Below are 21,452 nucleotides of genomic sequence, written 5' to 3' on the forward strand. Positions count from 1 at the left end.
AACTCAAAAATTACAAGGTGCATGTACTTTTTTCCGAATCTCCTTTGAAGTCAGGAAGGTACTGAAGCACGTGGACATTGGACAGTGCAAATAAAGGCAATATTCTCTGGACACTAGTTTATAAACGAAAATGCTTAAGACACGATGAATTTTTCTTAGAGTTTCTATCGATTTATTTATTTATTTATTTATATTAGTTAAATAAGTATTTTTTAATAAGTTTATGATTTTTTTAATTTAAAGTGATTTTAAAATATTTAAAAAAACACATAAAATAAAAAAATACATTTTAAACTTATCGATGGAACTCTCGGATCCACCTCTCCATAGCCCTAGTAGTTCCCAATTTATAAAAGCAGTATATAACCCACATAGCAAGATTCTTTGTATAACAATACTCTTAATTCCCACTACTAACCAAATTAATTCAATAAATTAATATTAAGTCCTAAATGTTAAAGTATATGTTGAAGATAAACATGATAAACAACCCAAGTCATTATCTCAATAACAGAAACCATCTCTTATCTCTTAACTGATTGTATTTATCCTTATCAGTTAGTTGTTATACGTATCACTTAGTTGTTATACGTATCTATTCTTTGTATTTTGATCTTATCAGGTTGTTAAGTTGTATAATCTGATCTGTCTATGATGTATTCTATTTAAATCACAATAGAATACAAGGTTTGGCATCTTGCCAACCATCATTTTCTGCTCTTTCTTTCATGGTATCAGAGCCAACAAAAGGCCTACGCCTACATCTGATTTTTTTTTTTCTTTCCTCATGGCTGCCTCAAATCCAGTTGTTCCCCATCCTTCCGCCCTCACCAATCTTTCTCTTCCTCATCTACCACAACCCATTACTCTAAAACTCGATGATAACAATTATCTCATGTGGTTATCTCTCTTTTTACCTGTTCTGAGGAGTCATGATCTGTTGGGTATTGTTGATGGTACTGAACCGTGCCCACAAAAATTTCTACATCCTCTCGAAGGAGAGCCGTCACTTAATCCTGCTTATACCATCTGGATTAAGAAAGATCAGTTTTTATTAAGTTGGATTAATGCAACCCTCTCTGAAAGTGTTTTGTCCACTATTTATGGACTCAACACATCCAAGGATGTTTGGCATGCTTTGAAAACACATTTTGCTTCCAACTCTCAGTCTCGTGTCACTCATCTGCGCAGGCAACTAAACACCATGCACCAAGGTTCCCAATCCTGCCTTGCATATCTTAATCAGGCCAAATCTTGGTCAGACCAATTAGCTGCTGTCGGAAAGCCACTCACTGATGAAGATCTTATCTCCTTCCTTGTTAGTGGTCTTAACCCCTCCTTTAACTCCTTTGTCACCTCCTTTTCCTTTGCCACTCGTGAGACATCTCTCTCTTTTAATGCCTTTCGAGATGAATTGTTGAATCATGAACATTTATTGAACCAGCAACAATCATCAAGTGCAGATCCCTCCACTTTTGCTCTTTTCAGTAAAAAGCATTTCCACCCTTCCAAATCTAATCAGTCCTTCAACAAACAGAAACCATCCTCAAACTATCGTGGCTCATCCTATCCCAAGAATACCTCCTCTCCTTTCACTCCCCCTATCTCTACCTCCACTACCTCACATACAAATCTTCCCACCTTTTCTTCCAGAAATCGTGTACCCTGTCAAATCTGTGGCAAAACTAGTCACCAGGCCTTGGATTGCTACCACAGGATGGATTATTCATATCAAGGCAGGCATCCACCTACTCAACTTGTAGCAATGGTAGCACGCACCAATGAGGCCTTTGAAGGACAACAATGGATAGTGGATAGTGGTGCTAATGCTCATATTACTAATGAGCTTGCAAATCTGCAGATTCAACAACCCTTTGAGAATAACACCATGGTGGCTGTAGGGATGGAGCAGGCCTTGCTATTGAGAACACTGGTTCAGCACTTCTAACCCCTTATCAATCTACTAAACCCTTCCTTCTTAATAATGTCTTACACTGTCCCCAAGTGTCTTCCAACTTATTATCTATTCATCAGTTTTGTGTAAATAATCATTGCTATTTTATCCTAACCTCTAATTACTTTTGTGTGAAGGACCTTCGGACCAAGGCAACTCTGCTGGAAGGTAAACCTGAAAATGGTCTTTATTCAATCTGGCTGCAAGGAAAGTCTCTCAAGAATAACAAATCATTTAGTGCTTTGATTGGCATCAAGACTTCCTCTCTAGTTTGGCATTCTAGATTAGGACACCCTGCTTTGGATATTGTATCTCGGGTTGTTAAACATAACAATCTCCCTGTTTCTCAATTCAATTTCAATAAAAATAATGTTTGTGTTTCTTGTCAATTGGGAAAGTGCATTCGATTACCATTTTCTTCTTCTACCTGTATTTCTACCTCCCCTTTACAATTGATCCACACTGATATATGGACTTCTCCCATCACTTCTATAAGTGGTTATAAGTATTATGTATTATTTGGGATGATTTCTCCCGTTATACATGGCTTTATCCACTTCACTCAAAATCTGAAGTGTATGACTGTTTCATCGAATTCAAAATTAATGCTGAAAATCAACACAACTCCAATATCAAACAGTTACAATCAGACGGTGGTGGAGAATATACTTCCAATCACTTTCAAACATTTCTCATCAACCATGGCATTGTGCATCGAAAATCCTGCCCACATACCTCCCAGCAAAATGGCCTGGCTGAGAGGAAATTGAGACACATTCTAGAAACTGGTCTCACTCTATTAGCACATTCTCATCTTTCTAATAAATATTGGCTTGATGCATTTCTCACTGCAACCCACGTTATCAATCTGTTGCCCACTCCTACTCTAGACTACACATGTTCATACTCTAAATTATACCAAACAGAACCTAATTATCATAAACTTAGAGTCTTTGGATGCATGTGTTTTCCTTTACTTCGACCATATGGTCTTCATAAGCTATAGTATCGTTCAAAACCTTGTATTTTTCTGGTTACAATTATGCAGGATATAAATGTCTTGATCTTGTTACCAATAAAGTTTATCTATCTCGGCATGTTATTTTTTATGAGACTACCTTCCCAGCCAAGGAGAATGCCACATCAAAACTGCCTTCTAAGTTGCCAGCTGAAGGTGAGTCTCCTTTTCCTCTTCCTCAGAGTATTTTTCTTCCCTCTCCATCTTTATCTCTACCAAACACTTCTACAGAATCCCTTGCACCAGAACTCAGCAACCAGTCATCTCCAATTAGACCACATGATCCCACAACCTCCCCTCCTCCATCTGATCTTACCACTGCGTGTGACCCCATACCCTTCTCTCCTTCACCTAACCTTACCATTGCTCCACCACTTGCTCCCTCTCATCCAATGCTCACCAGATCCAAAATAGGAACTCACAAACCTAAACAATTTCCTGGCTTTAAAATCTACTATACTCCTAGACATCCATTTGTTCTTCATCACTCCATCTTAACTGAGTCTGAACCCACATCTTATAGCAAAGCTGCTGCAGACCCGAGATGGCACAAAGCCATGTGCACTGAATTTGTAGCACTTATTTCCAACAAAACTTGGACATTGTGTCCTAGGCCTGCTTCTCACAATATTATTCGAAACAAATGGGTTTACAGGATTAAACAAAAACCAGATGGGAGTATAGAAAGGTTTAAGGCTCTGTTAGTGGCAAAGGGCTATGAACAACAAAGTGGAGTTGATTATACTGATACATTTAGTCCTGTTATCAAACCTTCTACAATCAGAGTTATCCTCACTCTTGCAGTCCATTTTCAATGGGATAGAAAGCAACTTGATGTCTCCAATGCATTTTTACATGGAGACTTATTGGAAGAGGTGTTCATGAAACAACCTCAAGGCTTTGTTGACCCTCAACATCCCAATCATGTGTGCAAATTATCCAAGGCACTCTATGGCCTTAAGCAAGCTCCTCGAGCTTGGTTTATAAGACTTTCCACCTTCTTACTTGACATTGGCTTTAAGGGTTCTCGGGTTGACCCTTCTCTCTTTATTTACACTTTTGAAGACATCACTTTGTACTTGCTTATTTATGTTGATGATCTTATTATCACGGGTTCCAATTCTACTATTATTAGCTCACTGATTCTCAGATTGCAGCAAGAATTTTCAGTCAAAGATCTCAAGCCACTTTCTTTCTTCCTTGGAATCCAAGTTTCTCGCACAGCACAAGGCTTGCATCTTTGCCAATCCAAGTATATATCTGATATTCTACATCGAGCACACATGACAAAGACTAAACCAGCACCATCACCATGTCCATCTGGTACTAAATTATCAAAGTTTGATGGCTCTCCCCTATCTGATTCTATAGAATACAGACACATAGTTGGTGCCCTTCAATACTGCACATTAACAAGATCAGACATTGCATTTGCTGTAAATCAGTTGTGCCAACACCTTCACTGCCCCACCACGACTCATTAGACAGCTGCTAAACGTGTTCTAAGATATCTTAAGGGCACTGTTGATCATGGTATTTTGTATACATCTTCTTCACTTCAATTGAATGCATTTTGTGATGCTGATTGGGCTGGCAATCCTGATGATCGTCGTTCCACCTCAGGCTTTGCAATATTTCTTGGGAATTGTTTGATCTCCTAGAGTGCTAAGAAGCAAAATGTGGTTTCTCGATCAACTACAGAGGCAGAATATCGCTCTCTTGCTCTCACAACAGCTGAACTCTATTGGCTTAGGATGCTACTCTCCGAACTTAAAATTGTCCTACCAGTGGCTCCTGTGTTATGGTGTGACAATATTAGTGCCTTAGCTCTAGCCTCCAACCCTGTGTTTCATGCTAGGACTAAGCATATTGAAGTAAACTATCACTTTGTGAGGGAGAAGGTCTTAAATCGTGACATTTTGGTGAAATTTATCTCTACTGACGACCAACCATCAGACATTTTCACCAAGGGTCTTCCTTCCCCGCGCTTCCTCAACCTCAAATCCAAGTTAATGGTGGTTCCTCCTCCCATTAACTTGTGGGAGCATGTTAAAGTATATGTTGAAGATACACATGATGAACAACCCAAGTCATTATCTCAATAACAGAAACCATCTCTTATCTCTTAACTGATTGTATTTATCCTTATCAGTTAGTTGTTATACGTATCACTTAGTTGTTATACGTATCTATCCTTTGTATTTTGATCTTATCAGGTTGTTAAGTTGTATAATCTGATCTGTCTATGATGTACTCTATTTAAATCACAATAGAATACAAGGTTTGGCATCTTGCCAACCATCATTTTCTGCTCTGTCTTTCACTAAACATATAAATATTGAATAAAAATCAAGGATACAAACTTAGCAATCAAAGCTATCTTACGGTTCTATAAAAGGAGAAAAATATAAATTCAGAATCTTCTAAAATTTCAATGGTATTATTCGATCTCTCTCTCTCTCTCTCTCTCTCTCTCTCTCTCTCTCTCTCTCTCTCTCTCTCTCTCTCTCTATATATATATATATATTGATCTTATATTCCAAAAACGTTTTCAAATTAAATGGTTAGGATTTTGTTCTACCAACATTTATCACATGATTTATATGACTAATTAAATGCAAATGATTTAATTTAAGAAAAATGATATTCTTTATCATTGATTTTACCATTCTTAGTTATATATAGTTATGTTAATAATTTAAAGTGTTTTTCCATTTAAGACATATATATGAAACCATTTAAGCACACCATGTTTCCTTTCTGCCACAATGTAAAAACAAAATTTCAGTGTACCCACAACAATGAAGTTTCCTCTTAGAGGAATAACACCATATATATATATATATATATATATATATATGCTCTCTCTCTCTCTCTCTCTCTCTCTCTCTCTATATATATATATATATATATAATGGGTTTTTTCCTTCTCATCGATCATGTCTCTGACAATTTAATCCTCCATATATAGTGGGGTATTATATATGGGGAACAATCATGAGTTGAGGAAAAATATTTATTTGTTCACTTTTTGTTATCGCGTTGATTACAACTTTCATTATTTCAATCTTCCATGCCAACTTCCATAGTCATGTACCATTTTCAGTAGTGGTGGCTAGTTTCTCATTATTTTCTTTTAAAATTCTTCATAGCGGTTTTAATCTTATTAGAGCATTCACATTGGGTTCTCCATAAAATTTTTTATAATTTAACTAAAAAGTATATTCTCTAAAATTTTTCTCTAAATTTTATTCATCTTTCAAAAACCTTCTACATCTCATTTCCTATCAATTCTCTATTCTATTAAAATAATATTTCTCTATTCTTTCTTTATTAATTTTTTTTCTCACTTTCATTTACAAATTTAACTACCCAATATTTTTTCTTATGTTTTGAACTATTACTTTAGTAAATATTTTAAATAAAAATTTAAATTATTTTAAAAATTATTACTTTTTTAATATTTTCGTAGTCATTTAAATTATTTTTAAAACTATTATTTAAAACTATAACAAATATGAGTATGAGAGAAAGTGTAGATGATTGTAATAAGAATTAATTTAATTAAAATGAATAAAATATTGATAAAAGTGATTTAGGAAATTATTCATTCCCTAAATTTTTTTTCTAAAATAGAGATCCGGATGGAGGAAGGTTTTGAAAGCATTTCCTAAATTTTTTCCTCTTATGGATGAAAAAAATGAGTTATGAAGAATCCAATATAAATACTCTTATGTCGTCATTTCCTAACGTGACATAATGAAAAATAATAAAAGAATTATTATTTTTTGGACACATAAGTTTCTTATTTTTTGTTATAGTTTGGGGGTATTGTTGACCACCCAAATTATAAATAAATGTGGTCAAATAATTCGAGCAATACCCACAGAGCATGGCCGGCCAGCCAGCCTGCGTGCGCCGCACTCTTTCTCAGGTCAACTAGCCAGTTGACATTGTCTATGAGAATATTTATTAATTAATTGATTTGTGATATCTATCCACTGGTGAACGTGGTTTCAACATTTGGATCAGGCAATTTCTTGGAAGCTAAGAAGCTGGCAAGATCCAGACATGATCTTCCCACCCTGAAAAGTTGAGCAAGTGTTCCAGCTTCCTACTAATTAATAAATTATAATACTTGTTGTAAAACTTAAAAAAAAAAAAAATTGATTTTAATGACAACTGATGTAACAAAATAAAAATAAGATGCATTATTAATTTCTTTTGCAACGTTTCAATGAAAGACCTAAATTATATAGTCTATATTTTAAAAGGATTAGTCAATGATATAATTAGAGCCCCTTTGGAACCTTATAAAGAGCAATAACTTTTCCTTCCCAAGTAATGTGGGATCTCATACACCACTTATCTTTATCCATATCATATAGGGTATCACAATCTATCCCTCTTAAATTCTCGACGTTCTTATCGGGCCTGTCTATTGTAGGTGGCACGGCTCAAGTTCTATATTTCTAGTTATGATAGGTTCTGAAACCATTTGTAACGCCCCAATGGAAGGTCCAAACTACATAACCTATACTCTAAAAGGACTAGTCAATGATACAATTAGAGTCCAATTAGAACCTTATAAAGAGCAAGAACTTCTCTTTCCCAAGTAATGTGGGATCTCATACACTATCTACCCTTATCCATATCATATGGGGTATACATCTTTTCTCGAATAAGAAGTAATGACAGTGTTCAGAATATAAGCATTGGCTAACTCTATGCCAGCAGTCATGATAATAAAGAAGATGCAAGCGTTATCCGGAATAGACTTGTAATGTAACTGGTATGGTAGTAACAGAGGGTGAGATCGTGGATTCTAACTTTGAGCCCCAAATAAAAAGAAATATCAAGAAGAAATGGTTGGATTGTGCATAATTTTAGACAAAGAAAGTCAAGTATGTCTACCAAGACATCGTGGTTGAATTTATCCAACATGCCAGTACTGTTTGATTGTGGAAACACTCATTATGTTGTGTTTGGCCCACTTCTACTAGTGTTCGTTCCTTCCCTTTCATCACAGTGCAAAAGCTTTGCCCAAATTGAAATTGGAAAAAGAAAAAATCTAAACAAATCAAAGCGGGACTGCATTTTGTCGGTAACAAAACCCAAAAACATACCATCCGATGCAGACACATAACCTTACAAAGGAGGGCCTACACAAACGAATTAAGAGGAACAAAAGAGGATAAGCACCCCTGCAATAGGACTTGAAACGAAGTCCTTTTCAAAAACCAAATTAATTACTTCCTTGAACAAGCCTCAATCAAGTTGCTAGAGAATTTCGAAGCTAAGTTTTAAATTTTGTATTGTAACTTCAGCGTACCTGGATAGAGACCGGTATAAGAAAGGTATGTATGTCGTACCGGATCAAATACCAGCCATACTAGTGCATTTTGATCTATACTGGCCAGTTTTCGGTGTACCAACTAGTTTTGATATACCGGCCGCATTTTTTTTTTTTTTGTACTTAATGTAAAAATTCTTACTTTGTCATAATTTTCACTCCATTTCTCACATCTGAATACTATTTTCTTAACTTTTTTTAATCTCCTTTTCTCGAGGACTAAAAATCAAATCCCTACTTCCCTGTTCGTAATGAAGATGAGTGATTATTTTTTTAAATAGTTGGATTGAGAACTTAAAAGTGTTATTGAGTTTTATAAATATATGTTTTAACTTTTTAAGACTTGCATTGATTTTATTTTGAAATATAATTTATACATATATAATTAATTTATTATATATAGATTATCCCGAAACAGTACCGGTATCAAAAAAATTTATTTTAGTGCCTTAACCGAAACGGTATTCAAAACTTTGTTTAGAAGCCGCATCAACATCCGTTTTTGCTTTTCCTGAACTTGTCTTGCATTCCTCTTTGGGTGATAAATGAATAATCAGATTAACCAGAATTCTCCTCATAGTTGGAGGGTTGGGAAATAGATTTTCCTCATCTCCTCTGTTGAGTTCCTATCACAAGAATTCTTAGATGATATTATTCCACAAACCTTTTATTTGCTTGCTTCCCCTTTTGAGTTTTTAGCAAGAATTTGGAATAAATGGTGAGCAGAATTAGCACACAATCAAATCATTTCAACAAGTTAAATGTATAATCAAATTACAAAGTAACTACAAGCCAGTAAAGGCTTGCCATTAGTGTTCATCTCTGACTATAACAATCTGATTTCAGAATTAAAAAAAAAAAAAAAAAAGAAAAAGAAAAAGAAAAAACCACAATCTGAGCTCAAACCCATTGGAATATATTAACTGCCAAAATAGGGTAAGAGCAAGCAGAAAGTCTCAATATTCAGTATTAGTCCAATCCCAGAACTGATTTGACTGATGTTCATTTATACACATTTTCTTTATCCCATTCCCCAAAAAAAAAAAGGAAAAGAAAAAAAGAAAAAAAAAACTTTCAAATCCTCTAAACCCATGAATTTTAAAACTATATGTCAAAGGCTATTAAAATTAATGGTGTCTTGTGTTTGAACTACGGAGAGTTACACCATGCAAAAATTTTGTATATCCAAGTAAACTAAGCTTTCCATCTGAGTTTCGGATCCATTCTCTGAGGATAGAATAAGCTGACGGTCCAAGATTCAATTCCTGGAATAGAAGGTATCAAAGTTGAGTCAGAATGGCATACGTACACAAATGCAAGAAGGAATCAAGGACAGGAAGGTGGGTTCCATACCCTTGCCAATTCTTCAACAGATATGATGCGATTACCCTCCTGCTCAAAATGCTCAAAAGCAGTAGAGGCAATCTGTTCCCACCCGTCAAGGGCCTCCAATTGATGTGTACTGATTGCAGCAGCACAAAACTCTTCAAAGTCCATCTTTTTATAAGAAAGTGGTTCCAACTGAAAAAAGAAGGGGAAAAAAAAAGTAATGACACAAGAATCTGACAACTTTCTATGCTTCAAAAGGACAATCTAAAGAAAAAAAAGCTGGCCGACAAAGGGAATCGATATGACCATTACATTCAGTAAGAATGGGAAGTATAACAGATGGTGAAGATGCAAAAACGTGATGCAATCATGAGTAGGAATGGTTTGTGGGTTACAAACAGCTATAGTGGCTGAACCTAATAAGATAGCAATTGCATTCCTGTTTTTGATGATGATCCAACCCATTATCTCAATGCATGGGATTCCCTTGGGGATACAAAGATGAAAATGGTCAGTAGTGAGACCTTAATGGCCTAGTCCGACCAGACAGAAGCAGAATAATTGTCTTCTTTTGCCTTGCTAGAATCCTTTGATAAGCAAGTTGAACGTGCCTTCAAAAAGAGGGGCGCATTTCAGATACTTTTGGCGGCCAGATAAACCAGATCAAAACATTCAGCTTTCAACAGACCAATTTTGCCATTGACCATAAACCAAGGATGGCCAGGCCCAAGTTCCCAAGGTTCGTATTTAGACAATTATCTTTCACCGATTAGGTGGCTGGTTTTATGCAACCCCTGCATGTTCTACTGAGACCCAAAGTTTCTGAGTGCACCAACTTGGAAGCAGGGAAAGTAATCTCAGTGCAGATAAGTTCTTGATCTAAATAATATTTGCAGATAAGTTCCTTAAGATATTAATCTTAACCTATCAGGAATATTCTTAATATTAAGATTCAATATTGCATAGAAAATAGCTAAGGATAATACGCTATGGATCAGTAACCAGTGATCTGACTTTCAACTCCACCAAAGCTACTGATGCATGTAGTTTTTGAGTGTTTATGTGCAAACTATAGCCATATACATAGGTATGTATATATGTAGATAATGTGAAATAACAAATCAATTGAAGAAAAATATTATACAGGAATTCTAGTAAATACTAGTACCCACATCATATATATATATATATATATATATATATATGAGATGCTTAACAACTGAAAAGTATTGCCAACATAATCAACAAATATGCCTTACCACATTAATAATATCAAGAACTCTGGACTCCTTCATGGCATCAGTTGCATTTCGCACAAGAGCCTGCAAGTATATTTCAACCATACATATGAATATGTAAATAAAATACAAAGTACTATCAACGTAAACTTTAATATAAAGATAAGACATTAGGTAATGACCAACCCATGCCAACAAACAGCAAAAATATTCCCCCTCATAACAGTAACCAACTATAGACTGGAAAATCAAACTAACAAGATAACAGTAAATAACCATTTTGAAATTGTCAAGAGTGACACGCCCGTCTCTATTTGGCTCTAACAGAGTGAATTGTGCCCTTAGATAGACCAACTCATCTTCTGTCAAAGCTTTTGATAGAGCCTGCAATAATCAGAGAAACAACACAAAGATTAGTTAATTCTATCAAAATTAGGAAACTTGGTCTATAAACCTCTCCCGTATAAGCTTCTCAAAAAGTTCAGTGTGACACAGAATTCAGGATTTTGACTTATGGACACACCTAATAGTTGATTGTTGAGGATTCTCTATTATTTTATTTTATTTTTTTATAAGTAAAAAAAATATCAAAAAAAGTATGTCACACAATTTGAATTTAGAGAAGCAGTAGCATGGATCAAATCAAAGTTGTCAATCTTAACCGAAAAAGTTATTTGCCTAACATGAAAATCCCACTATGAGGTGATGGAAATAAGTTGGTCTTTGACATCTGTAAGCATGCCATTAACATTCAACAAATATCCTACGATTGTATTGTAATACACATGTATATATGTTTATTTGTATATAGAAGTATATTTTCAACAAGTTACAAGCCCTTGCCAAAAGAAAACTCTGCATGTCAAGCACATAAAAAATGATAAGAATGGTACCTTCAGTGCTGCACGCTTGAAAGGTGTAGCATTAATATATGACCTGACTAACTTATAGATCAATATATCCAATGGGATTGAACGACTATCATCGCGCAACCACGGATGAGCTGCAATGGTGAAAGTAGGTTCAATGGTTAAAATATTAAATAAAGGCAACCCATCCAAAATCATTGTTAATTATCACGGCATAATTTAAAAAAAAGATGCGATGGGGCAATGATTATGAAATATAACAATATTAATAGCTAATAAATGGACCATATATTGCAGGTGTAAGACTTTCAACAAATAATGAGAAAGTAATATTCAACAGGTGCCGTTCCACTGCCACGTAGCAGACCTCATTGGACACTAGGTGGCAGAACTATTGAAGCATCCAAGGTGCTATCCAAACATTCAAAGAATTTTCAAAAGTTTTCAACTTCAAACCAAACATATTTCAATCTAAAAAAAAAAAGACTTATTATTTCAATTTTTCAACTTTTTATGTAATTATTTGCCATTATTTCAGCAAAAAGTAAACAAAACAAAAAAATTCAACAAAAATTGAAAAAAAAAAAAAACTACCCTTTAAAGTTTTAATCAAACAACTTTTTAACTCTATTCATTCACTTACACAAATCTCAATACAAAACATAATTAAAAGAAAAAACTATTTCAATTTTTCCTATCCACCTTAAAAAAATCTAAGAAGAACCGCATCTCAAAATTTGTCAAAAAACTTTCTCAAACATTCTCAAATTTTCATTAACCAAACACTCCCCAACCCTTTGTTGTTGTTCCTCCTTTGGGGCTTTTTTCCCATTTTCCCTTTCACCCAGGGATCCAGAGGTGAGGGGTTTAAAACCATATTCCAGAAAAGAGTAGAAAAAAAAAATCTATAAATTTCTTTTTATCACAACAAAAATTACTGATTTATGCCAAATCTTTTTACCAAATCAATTGCTATCCAGAGAAAAGAAAATTCATAACTGTATACAGAATACAGAGCACAACATCAAAGATAGAGTTAATATGTATTCGACCTCTTCACTAGTATAAAGAAATTAAACATACTGAGAGCTTGAACTGCAGTCATTCTTTTCCTGTAATCCTTGTTCAGTAGCCTTTTCACAAAGTCCTTGGCTTCTGCAGACACGGAAGGCCACGGTATATCCTCAAAATTTGGGTCAGTCCTAAGCACTGCACGAAAAATTCCAGATTCTGTCCGTGCCCAGAATGGTCGGCTTCCACATAATAAGATGTAGGTAATGACACCAATGCTCCATATATCTCCTTCAAGACTATAAGACCTGTGAAGGACTTCAGGTGCTACGTAGTACGCACTTCCAACAATATCATTAAGTCTTGCGTCTGCACAAATACCCATGCAAGGGAAATATTCTAAAAAAAGTAGTAACTATTCTGCATATAAATTGGGATATTGAAATATTCTAGCACTTCAAATATGAATATAATGCTTCAAAACATTACAAATCAAACATTATTGCATAATCAATTCAGACACATGCATGTTTAGGTGTGATCATGAGCATGTTTCTGACAATACGGTAGCATTTGTGAATATCATTGTTGAGCCAAAAGTAGCAAATTCAGCCTTTCTTCTAAAAAATAAAAAATCTCCCATTGGTAGACATCCACTTAAAATCAAATCAGTCTATCAAGTTGCCAAGCAATTAGGAATGCAAGTGTGTTAATACTGAGAATAAAAATAAAACCAAGCCTGAACTATTATTAGACAGCAAACATTACCTGGCCTGATAAAGTCAGAAAGACCAAAATCAATAAGTTTCATGTCAGCATCTTCACTTCTAGAAGTGAAAAGGAAATTCTGTTAGGCAGTAAAGATGAAGAAATATCAGTTATAATCATCCATGAATTAAATAAATTAAACAAAAGCCTTAAAGAGAAAGCAGTACAGAGAAAAAAAAAAGGAACTGCCATTATAAGCTGAAAGGAACAAGATACAAAGAGTCATGAATAAAATCGTTAGTGATAAATCTGAAAAGAAAAACCTCTGGCTTTAAGTCACGGTGCACAACGCCTTGAAGATGACAAAATGCAACTACACTTAGAATTTGCACAACTATGAATTTTGCATCGTCCTCTGCGTACCTTCCTCCCCTTCAATAAAGGAAAATATTTTTCAATTCAAAATAATACATCCTAAATCATGTAAGTAATTACAATATTTCCAGCAACATATTTTAATTATAAAAAGAATCATTTTTATTTAAAAAATACTTTTACCTTGATAAAATTCTATCTAGGAGTTCCCCACCTTCACACAGTCTGAAAACAAGAATGAGCCAAAAATTAAAAAACGTACGATGAAGTTGTAAATTACTCCACAATCATGTAACTGAGAACAATGAATTAATGAAACTTTTGACAGGGAAAAGGTAACATAAACTTAGAAAATTATTCAACATCTGAAAAATATGATCAATCCAATCTAGACCTTCTATCGTGCAGGAAGCACGGGATGTTGAATTCTATCAGACATAAAAGTTAATAATAGTCTAAAATACAAGATACCATAATTTCTACCTCATCAAGCAATATTGGTTACGAACATATCCATATAGAAACAAAAGAATAAGAATGAAAACAGCTTCAGAAATGCTGGACCATATTATGCATAAAAAAGTAGAATAGAACACAAGAAAAGACATACTCCATGACTATGTACACGTTATTGGCATCCTCACATGCATCATGAAATTTGACCAGATGCTTATGCCCCGATAAAGCTTTCAATATCTTCACTTCTCTACGGACATCTTCAATTGATATTGCTGTTGTCATCTGACAAAGAAATCTTATCATGACGCAGATAAGAGCATTCTTAACAAACTCTAGGTTTTAAAAAATTAATTGCAGTAACAACAATCATAGCCCATTATAAGACAACAATATATTGACAATAACAGGGAAAGACGGAACCCCAGGCCATTCAACAGCTAAAATACAGAAAAAAGAAACTTATTGCCAATAATATCAGTAGATGAAGGAATAATTCCACTATGCACATGAGCACAAGCATGAGGAGTGTAACACAGGATAAATAGTAACAAACGTGGACAGTAGCTGTAATGTCCCAATGGAAGGCCCAAATCACATAGCCTATACTCTAAAAGGACTAATCAATGATACAATTGGAGTACTACTGGAATGTTATAAAGAGCAAGAACTTCTCCTTTCCAAGCAATGTGGGATCTCATACACCATCTATCCTTATCCTTATCACATGGGGTATCACAATCTAGCCCCCCCTTAAATTCTCGACGTCCTCATCAGGCCTGTCTGTTGTTGGTGGCACTGCTCAAGTCCCACATTTCTGGTTAAGATAGGCGCTGATACCATTTGTAACGCCCCAATGGAAGACTCAAACCACAGCCTAAATTCCGAAAGGATTAGTAAATAATACAATTAGAGCCCCATTAGAACCTTATAAAGAACAAGAACTACTCATTCCCAAGCAATGTGGGATCCCATACACCACCTACCCTTATCCTTATCATATGGGGTATCACAGTGGCAGAGCCAAGAATTTATTTCTGGGAAGGCCGAACTCATGCTAAACAATATTGTTTTTATATATAATGCATATCCTTTGGAATAGCTGAACTTATGTTATGATAATAATTTTTGTATATAAGGTATATCGAAAAGGATGAATAGTAATAAACGTGCACCGTAGCAGAGCTAGGAATTTATCTTTTGTGAAGGCCAAACTCAATATTTTTATTTGAAATTATAAGTGTGTACAGGAGTAAGAAAAATGTTGGAGGAAGTGTGATACCCTCAAACTGAGTGATGAGGAGCAGTGGTGTATAGGATCACACACTACTTGGAAGTGGGAAGTTATTGCTCTTTATAATGATTCCAATAGAACTCCAGGTGTACCATTGACTAGTCCTTTTGGAGTTGGGCCCATTGTAGCTTTGGCCTCCCTTGAAGCCTCCATTGGAGCCTCTCTTGGGACCTAGATTTAATACCATTTGTAAAGCCCTAAGGGAGGCCCAAGCCACATCTAGACCCTACTCTAATAAAACAAATCAATGGTACAATTGGAGTCCCATCGAAATCATTATAAAGAGTAATAATTTCTCCCTCTCAAGCAATACGGGGATTCCAAATACCACCTATCCGCATCACTCATTATCACAATAAGATACAATAAAGAAAAATCATACATTGTATCTTTGGACCTTTTGAGTCAATTCGAAGTAAAACTTTTGAACTAAAAAATCTCAAGATTCTATTAAAAATTAAGGCTAAAGTTTTTAGTTTAATAAAAAGTCTCTGTGCATTTCTTATTAGATTTTTTGGATAGACCTGTGAGTTTTCTTTATATATTTTATTTTAGGGTTAGGGTTGTGTTTTTTTTCAATTTTTTTTGTAGACTAATAATTTTTAGAACATTTTTCAAGGATAGGGGGTAAATTTTTGGGTTTTTGTTAGACTTTGGGAGTGTTAGGATTAAAAATTGGAGGGAATAATTTTTTAAAACATAACAGCTTTTGATATTTTTATAAGGGAGGCCAGGGTGTTTCATTTTTTAGAGGTGTTAGGTTCATAGAGATTTTGCAAAAGTAAAGCTCACAAACTGATGGGGCTTGCTTTGGTACGTTAAATTGAAGTTCTGTTTACTGTAAAATAGATCTAGCATGTCACAAGTTACATTAGTTTGTGAGTTTACTTTTGTGAGATCTCTCTGTGAACCAAGCATTTCTCTTCATTTAGTTTTTGGACCCCCACCCCTGTCTCTGAATGTGGATATGCCCCCCCAATAGACACACCAAAACAGACAGCAAGAGAAAGAGAGAGTTGATGAATTTAAGAGAATAGTGGAGGCTTTTAGGATTTGATAGGAAGACCTAGCACGGAAAAAACAATTTCAATTCTGTGTTATAATGTATACACAAACAGAAAAACTCGAGTATAAGCAATGCTGCTACCTAGATGTGAGTAATAATTTTCAACGACATTGCCTAGTCTCATCTATTCTACAGAATGATACAGCTTTTACGGATCCAAATTCCAAAGCAGTATCCATTACTGGCCAAGAATGCAGTTTCAGTGCTTCTATTGTGCAAGCAAAGTCCAAAGGTTAATAAGAATACCATATAGACCGTAATGAAAAGCAAAGTACTGGACAATCCTTTAAACATACCTTTAGTTATTTGGGATCGAAAAGCAATTTTTCAGATACATAATCAGACGATAATAATATCATAGTTTCAAGTAATCCAAGAAGAAAATTGACCATGATCACCTATCTTCATAAGAAACGAATTGCATTGGATAAGTGTTAGGTACCCCTGCCTTAACTAAAAATACAAGTATTTTTGAATTTACACTGCCAGATCAATGAGCTCTAGTTCAAATGGGACCTCCTCCCCTAAAAGATCAGGATGTAGGCTGAAGTCTTAAGATCTATTAAGTTCATGTATAACTTACTGAAAAAAGAAAAACTGACTTTCAGATCCTAATTGACTTTTCAATTCTCTTCATAAGTTTATCGGTTAACTCAGAATAGAAACGTCTCAAACAACTAAAAAATTAAACTAATTCTTTGAACTCTCTTAAAAATACTTAGTAACTGTTTGGAAGAATTTATTTAGTAGTATTGTTTGGTGATGAAACCCAAATCTAAGATTACAATCACAATAAATTTTTGTATTACAGATATGAAAATCCATGACTCTATATACAAAAATAAAAAGAGCAATCCCCACCCTCGCCCGGGTTTTTCTCTCTCGCACAGGTGCATACAAAAATTAAACAAAACAATACAATCAATGGATACAAAGATCCGAGGTTCACAACTCAAAAAGCAGTTGCCTTTCTTTAGTTCTCTTAAATGGATTCAGGATTTTAAAACCTCGCCTTTCACCATGATGAAAAAGGCATTGTGCATTTATAAGAAAAATCATAAAACAGCAGAAATGCCATCAATGAACATAGCATGCACAATGTTGGAAATTGTGAGCGAACGTTACTAAAGTTCAAAATCTCTGCACTTACAACTCTATGAGATTGTACAACAACCCACAGTAGCACTCGCTTTCTTTCCATTGAAAATTTTATGAATTCTTGTTCTTCTTCTCTGCCTTAACTAGGTGTCCTCAGTATACTTTTTGTTCAGTTGGGTATCTTATCAAAAATCAGAAAGGAAAGAAAGAACGAACCACACCTGTTTCTGTTATTCTATAATTCTCTCAGTGTTATGTATGTAATCTTCTTCAGTGACAAAAAGTAAAACAATAAACATCCCAGTCATACAAGATAAAAAAGGGTCTCAATTTATTAGCTTTCTGAGCAGGTGAAATTAATTGGTTCCCCAACATTTTCATCTTTTCTTTTTCTTGTTTCTTGTGCCACATGTAGTTCAAATCCCTAGAACTTGACATTGGGATTATTTGCTATGTGGTAATTTTTAAGTTGACATTTATAATTGGTTTACCCATTTTGAAGACTTACATAATGATTAATTGCTTATAACCAAACACCAAGCATTCTATATAAAGCATTAATCACTGTTTTTAGTTGAAACCCAGCAGAGAAAAATTTATCAGTAATTTACTTCACTTGACTGATTTTTTCACTCGCCTGCCCCTTCATCAACATCAAATAAAATAATTGACATAGGTATCAACGGGAGGCTTTTCTAATTCCTAGTTTTGAATTTTTCTCAAATTATTGAGGAAATAGCCAGATAACTGAAAAAGAAAACATTGAGATTAGAAATTAATTCATCTACGAAGATATCCCTCCTAAAACTTAGGTGGAAATCAGAACTCTGTCTCCAGAGCTGGAAACCAGAACTTGTTTCATGTATAGTTGCTTCAATAACACCCTAATCTCCAATTGTAAAGAGCCACGGGAGAATGAAGTTGATATATGAAAAATTACTACTAACCCTGTGCCCCCTCAAAAGAATAAAAAAAGAAAAGCAGTTCTCTCATTTCAGTTTTTATTTGCATGCAAACATTATAGTAAGTTTTCAAAATAAATGTAAGCTCTATTTATAGAACTCTATCACTGACTGATAAATTATACGTCTACATACAATCGCTAAAGATAGAAGAAGAATTATTTCATCATATCAGGTTTCGATCACTTGCATGAAAGCCAACGATTTGTTTTTTAACGTGGAAATCCGGAGACCATGCATTCTGAACATTTCCATCCGGCTAACCCTGGACCTTTACTCTATCACTAACTGATAAATTATACTTCTAAATACAATAGCTAAAGATAGAAGAAGAATCATTTCATCATATAAGTTTTCAATCACTTGCATGAATGCCACCAGTTTGTTTTTTGACAAGGAAATCCAGAGACCATGCATACCGAACATCTCTATCTGGTTAAACCCCGGACCTTTACTTTATCACTAGCTGACAAATTATACTTCTAAATACAATAGCTAAAGATAGAAGAAGAATTATTTCATCATATAAGTTTATGATCACTTGCATGAACGCCATCAATAGTTTTTTTTTTTATAAGTAATAAGATATTTTATTTATCAAAGAGTAGGCATAGCCCAGGTACATTGAAAGTATATATGTGAATACACCTATTTAGGACAACGCCATCAATAGTTACATCAATTTGTTTTTTTTTGTTCTTCTTAACGAGGAAATTCGGAGACCGTGTACACATAACATGTTCTTTACCCGGTTAAACCCCGGACCTTTGTAACGAGCCCACATAACGCAAATCCATTAGTTACATTAAATTAAGGCACAAATAAATAACAGAAACGTTAATCAAAACCCTACTTATGAAAACCTCAAACCATAGAACCATCCCTGCTTAATTGTCCTTTTTCATTGTTTGTTTATGCAGTTGTTGTTGATAACGTTAACCGGTATTCCTTATAGAATTAAACTAAAAATCCTAACACAAAGCATCAATTAAGACGATCGGATTATATACCAGCACAAAATACAGCAGTCCACGAAAGGAACTCCATGGATATTAAGCCAATAGAGACGATTTAAAAACAAAACAAAAAACAAAAAAACCCCACCACGGAGTTTCTATTATAATATTGTGCTTTGTACCTTTGCTTTCGAAATAATTTTCACAGCAACGGGCTGATCTTTAAGCTCGCCCTTTTTGCCTCTGGCAGAGCAAGTATGACCAAAATGCCCTCGCCCTACCTCTTTCCCGAGCTCGTACTTGGCTCCGAAGTTCTTGGTGTAGCCGAAGCTCTTGTCTAGAGCTTGCTCAATCTCTGCTCCGCGCTCCTCCGGGATCGGGCCGTCCTTAGGCTTTGCGGCGTGGCCGAACCGCTTCGCCAGCGACGCCTTGATGTGCTTTGCTGGCGAAGGAGGCGGGAAAGGTCGCCGGAAGAACCTCCTCGGAGTCCCCGATCCCCTCGCCGGAGAGGGAGAAACGCCGCCGGGAAGCGGACTGGCGGAAACGCCTTGAGGGTAATGGCTGGGCCAGGGACTCGGGTACGAGGACCGCGCCGGAGTGTTCCTCACCGCCTGAACGTTGACGGCGCCGTTACTCCCGCTTGCGGACGGTAACGGACTCTGAGACGCATCGTTGTCATAGGAAGCGACAATAGTAGTAGTAGTAACGTCATTCTCGACCGTTGGATTGGTCTTGCCGTAGCACAGCCCCATCCCCCCGCCCTCCCACCAGGAAAAAACAAAAGCTTGCTGCGGCGTTGTATCAGATCACGACGAAGTCAAAAAGTCTAAACATGGGACGGATCCGAGTCTCACCGGAGAGAGATCTACGGCGAGAAAACGATAAAGAAAGGGAATTTGAGTCAGTGAGAGAGGGAGACAGAGACAGACAGGCAGACAGACAGACAGTCGAGACAAGGACACCAGGGCCTGTAAAAGGAAACAAAGACGAGCGAGTGAGAGAGAGAGAGAGCTGGAGAAGTATAAACTGTGTCCAGTCTACGCTCGAAGAAGGGGAAACCCCGGATCGTCCGATTCAATTTGGAAAGTGAAAATCACAAGATCCAAATCAGTTCAGACACGATATCACAGGCTATTTATGATCGGAGCCGTTGGTCTTTCCAAAATGGAAGGATTTGGAAATGTTTAAGGATTATTACATGCAATACTTCTCTCTCTCAATTTCTTTTTTTTTTTTTTTTTTGTCTCTTGCTATTTTTATTATTATTATTATTATCCTCTTTTCTTAATTTGTTAAAACTTTTTTTTTTTTTTAATTTTTAAGATTTTCTTTAAAAAAAACTTAGATGTGCTTTGTATCATGTTGTATAATAGGAGGTAAAATGAGAAGGAAGTTAGTTAAATTCTTTTTTGAGATGTGTTTTGTATGAAATATTTGTAAAAATAGATATATAAAATTAAGAAATGATTTGTGCAAACTCTAAATCAAAGTTTTGAATACGGTTTTGATAACCATTTCGATTAAGGTACTGAAATAAAATATTTTGATATCGGTACCATTTCAAAATAGTCTATATATAAATAAATAAATTATATATATATAAATTATATTTCAGAATAACATCAATAAAAATCTTAAGTTAAAATACATATTTATAAAATTCAATAATTCTAAGTTCTCAATCAACTATTAAAAAAAATAATCACGCATCTTCATCACAAAAAGGGGAGTAGGGATTTTCAATTCTCAAGCAAATGAGATTATA

At 35.1% G+C, this 21,452-nt stretch overlaps 1 protein-coding gene across 3 annotated transcripts; it reads right to left on the bottom strand.

The window, feature by feature from the left end:
* Positions 1-9,220: 9,220 nt before the first annotated feature.
* Positions 9,221-20,798, bottom strand: LOC108981281 (CDPK-related kinase 3-like). 3 transcript variants are annotated; one of them, XM_018952388.2, is made up of 11 exons: positions 19,870-20,796; positions 14,466-14,596; positions 14,039-14,080; positions 13,804-13,912; positions 13,541-13,619; positions 12,845-13,141; positions 11,786-11,895; positions 11,169-11,276; positions 10,914-10,976; positions 9,679-9,846; positions 9,221-9,590 (listed from the first exon to the last, which is right to left on the bottom strand). In XM_018952388.2, exons 1-11 carry the CDS (start codon positions 20,437-20,439, stop codon positions 9,453-9,455), a joined length of 1,815 nt encoding a protein of 604 aa, XP_018807933.1. In that variant the 5' UTR covers positions 20,440-20,796; the 3' UTR covers positions 9,221-9,452. The 3 variants fall into 3 exon arrangements, with proteins under 3 accessions (XP_018807933.1, XP_018807934.1, XP_018807935.1); XM_018952390.2 differs by lacking the exon at positions 9,221-9,590 and adding an exon at positions 10,179-10,265 and having other exon boundaries at positions 9,744-9,846; positions 19,870-20,798; XM_018952389.2 differs by lacking the exon at positions 11,169-11,276 and having other exon boundaries at positions 19,870-20,792.
* Positions 20,799-21,452: the final 654 nt, after the last annotated feature.

This window comes from Juglans regia, chromosome 12, assembly GCF_001411555.2.
Source record: "Juglans regia cultivar Chandler chromosome 12, Walnut 2.0, whole genome shotgun sequence".
NCBI classification, from domain to species: domain Eukaryota; kingdom Viridiplantae; phylum Streptophyta; class Magnoliopsida; order Fagales; family Juglandaceae; genus Juglans; species Juglans regia.

Bases quoted from the DNA above. Each gene is read 5' to 3' on its own strand.
- LOC108981281 (XM_018952388.2), bottom strand. From the start codon at position 20,439: ATGGGGCTGTGCTACGGCAAGACCAATCCAACGGTCGAGAATGACGTT. The intron at 11,277-11,785 runs GTACCATTCTTA...TGATTATTGCAG, and splicing joins TCAAGCGTGCAGCACTGAAG to GCTCTATCAAAAGCTTTGAC. The intron at 9,847-10,913 runs GTAAGGCATATT...TTCTTTTTTCAG, and splicing joins TTCTTGATATTATTAATGTG to TTGGAACCACTTTCTTATAA.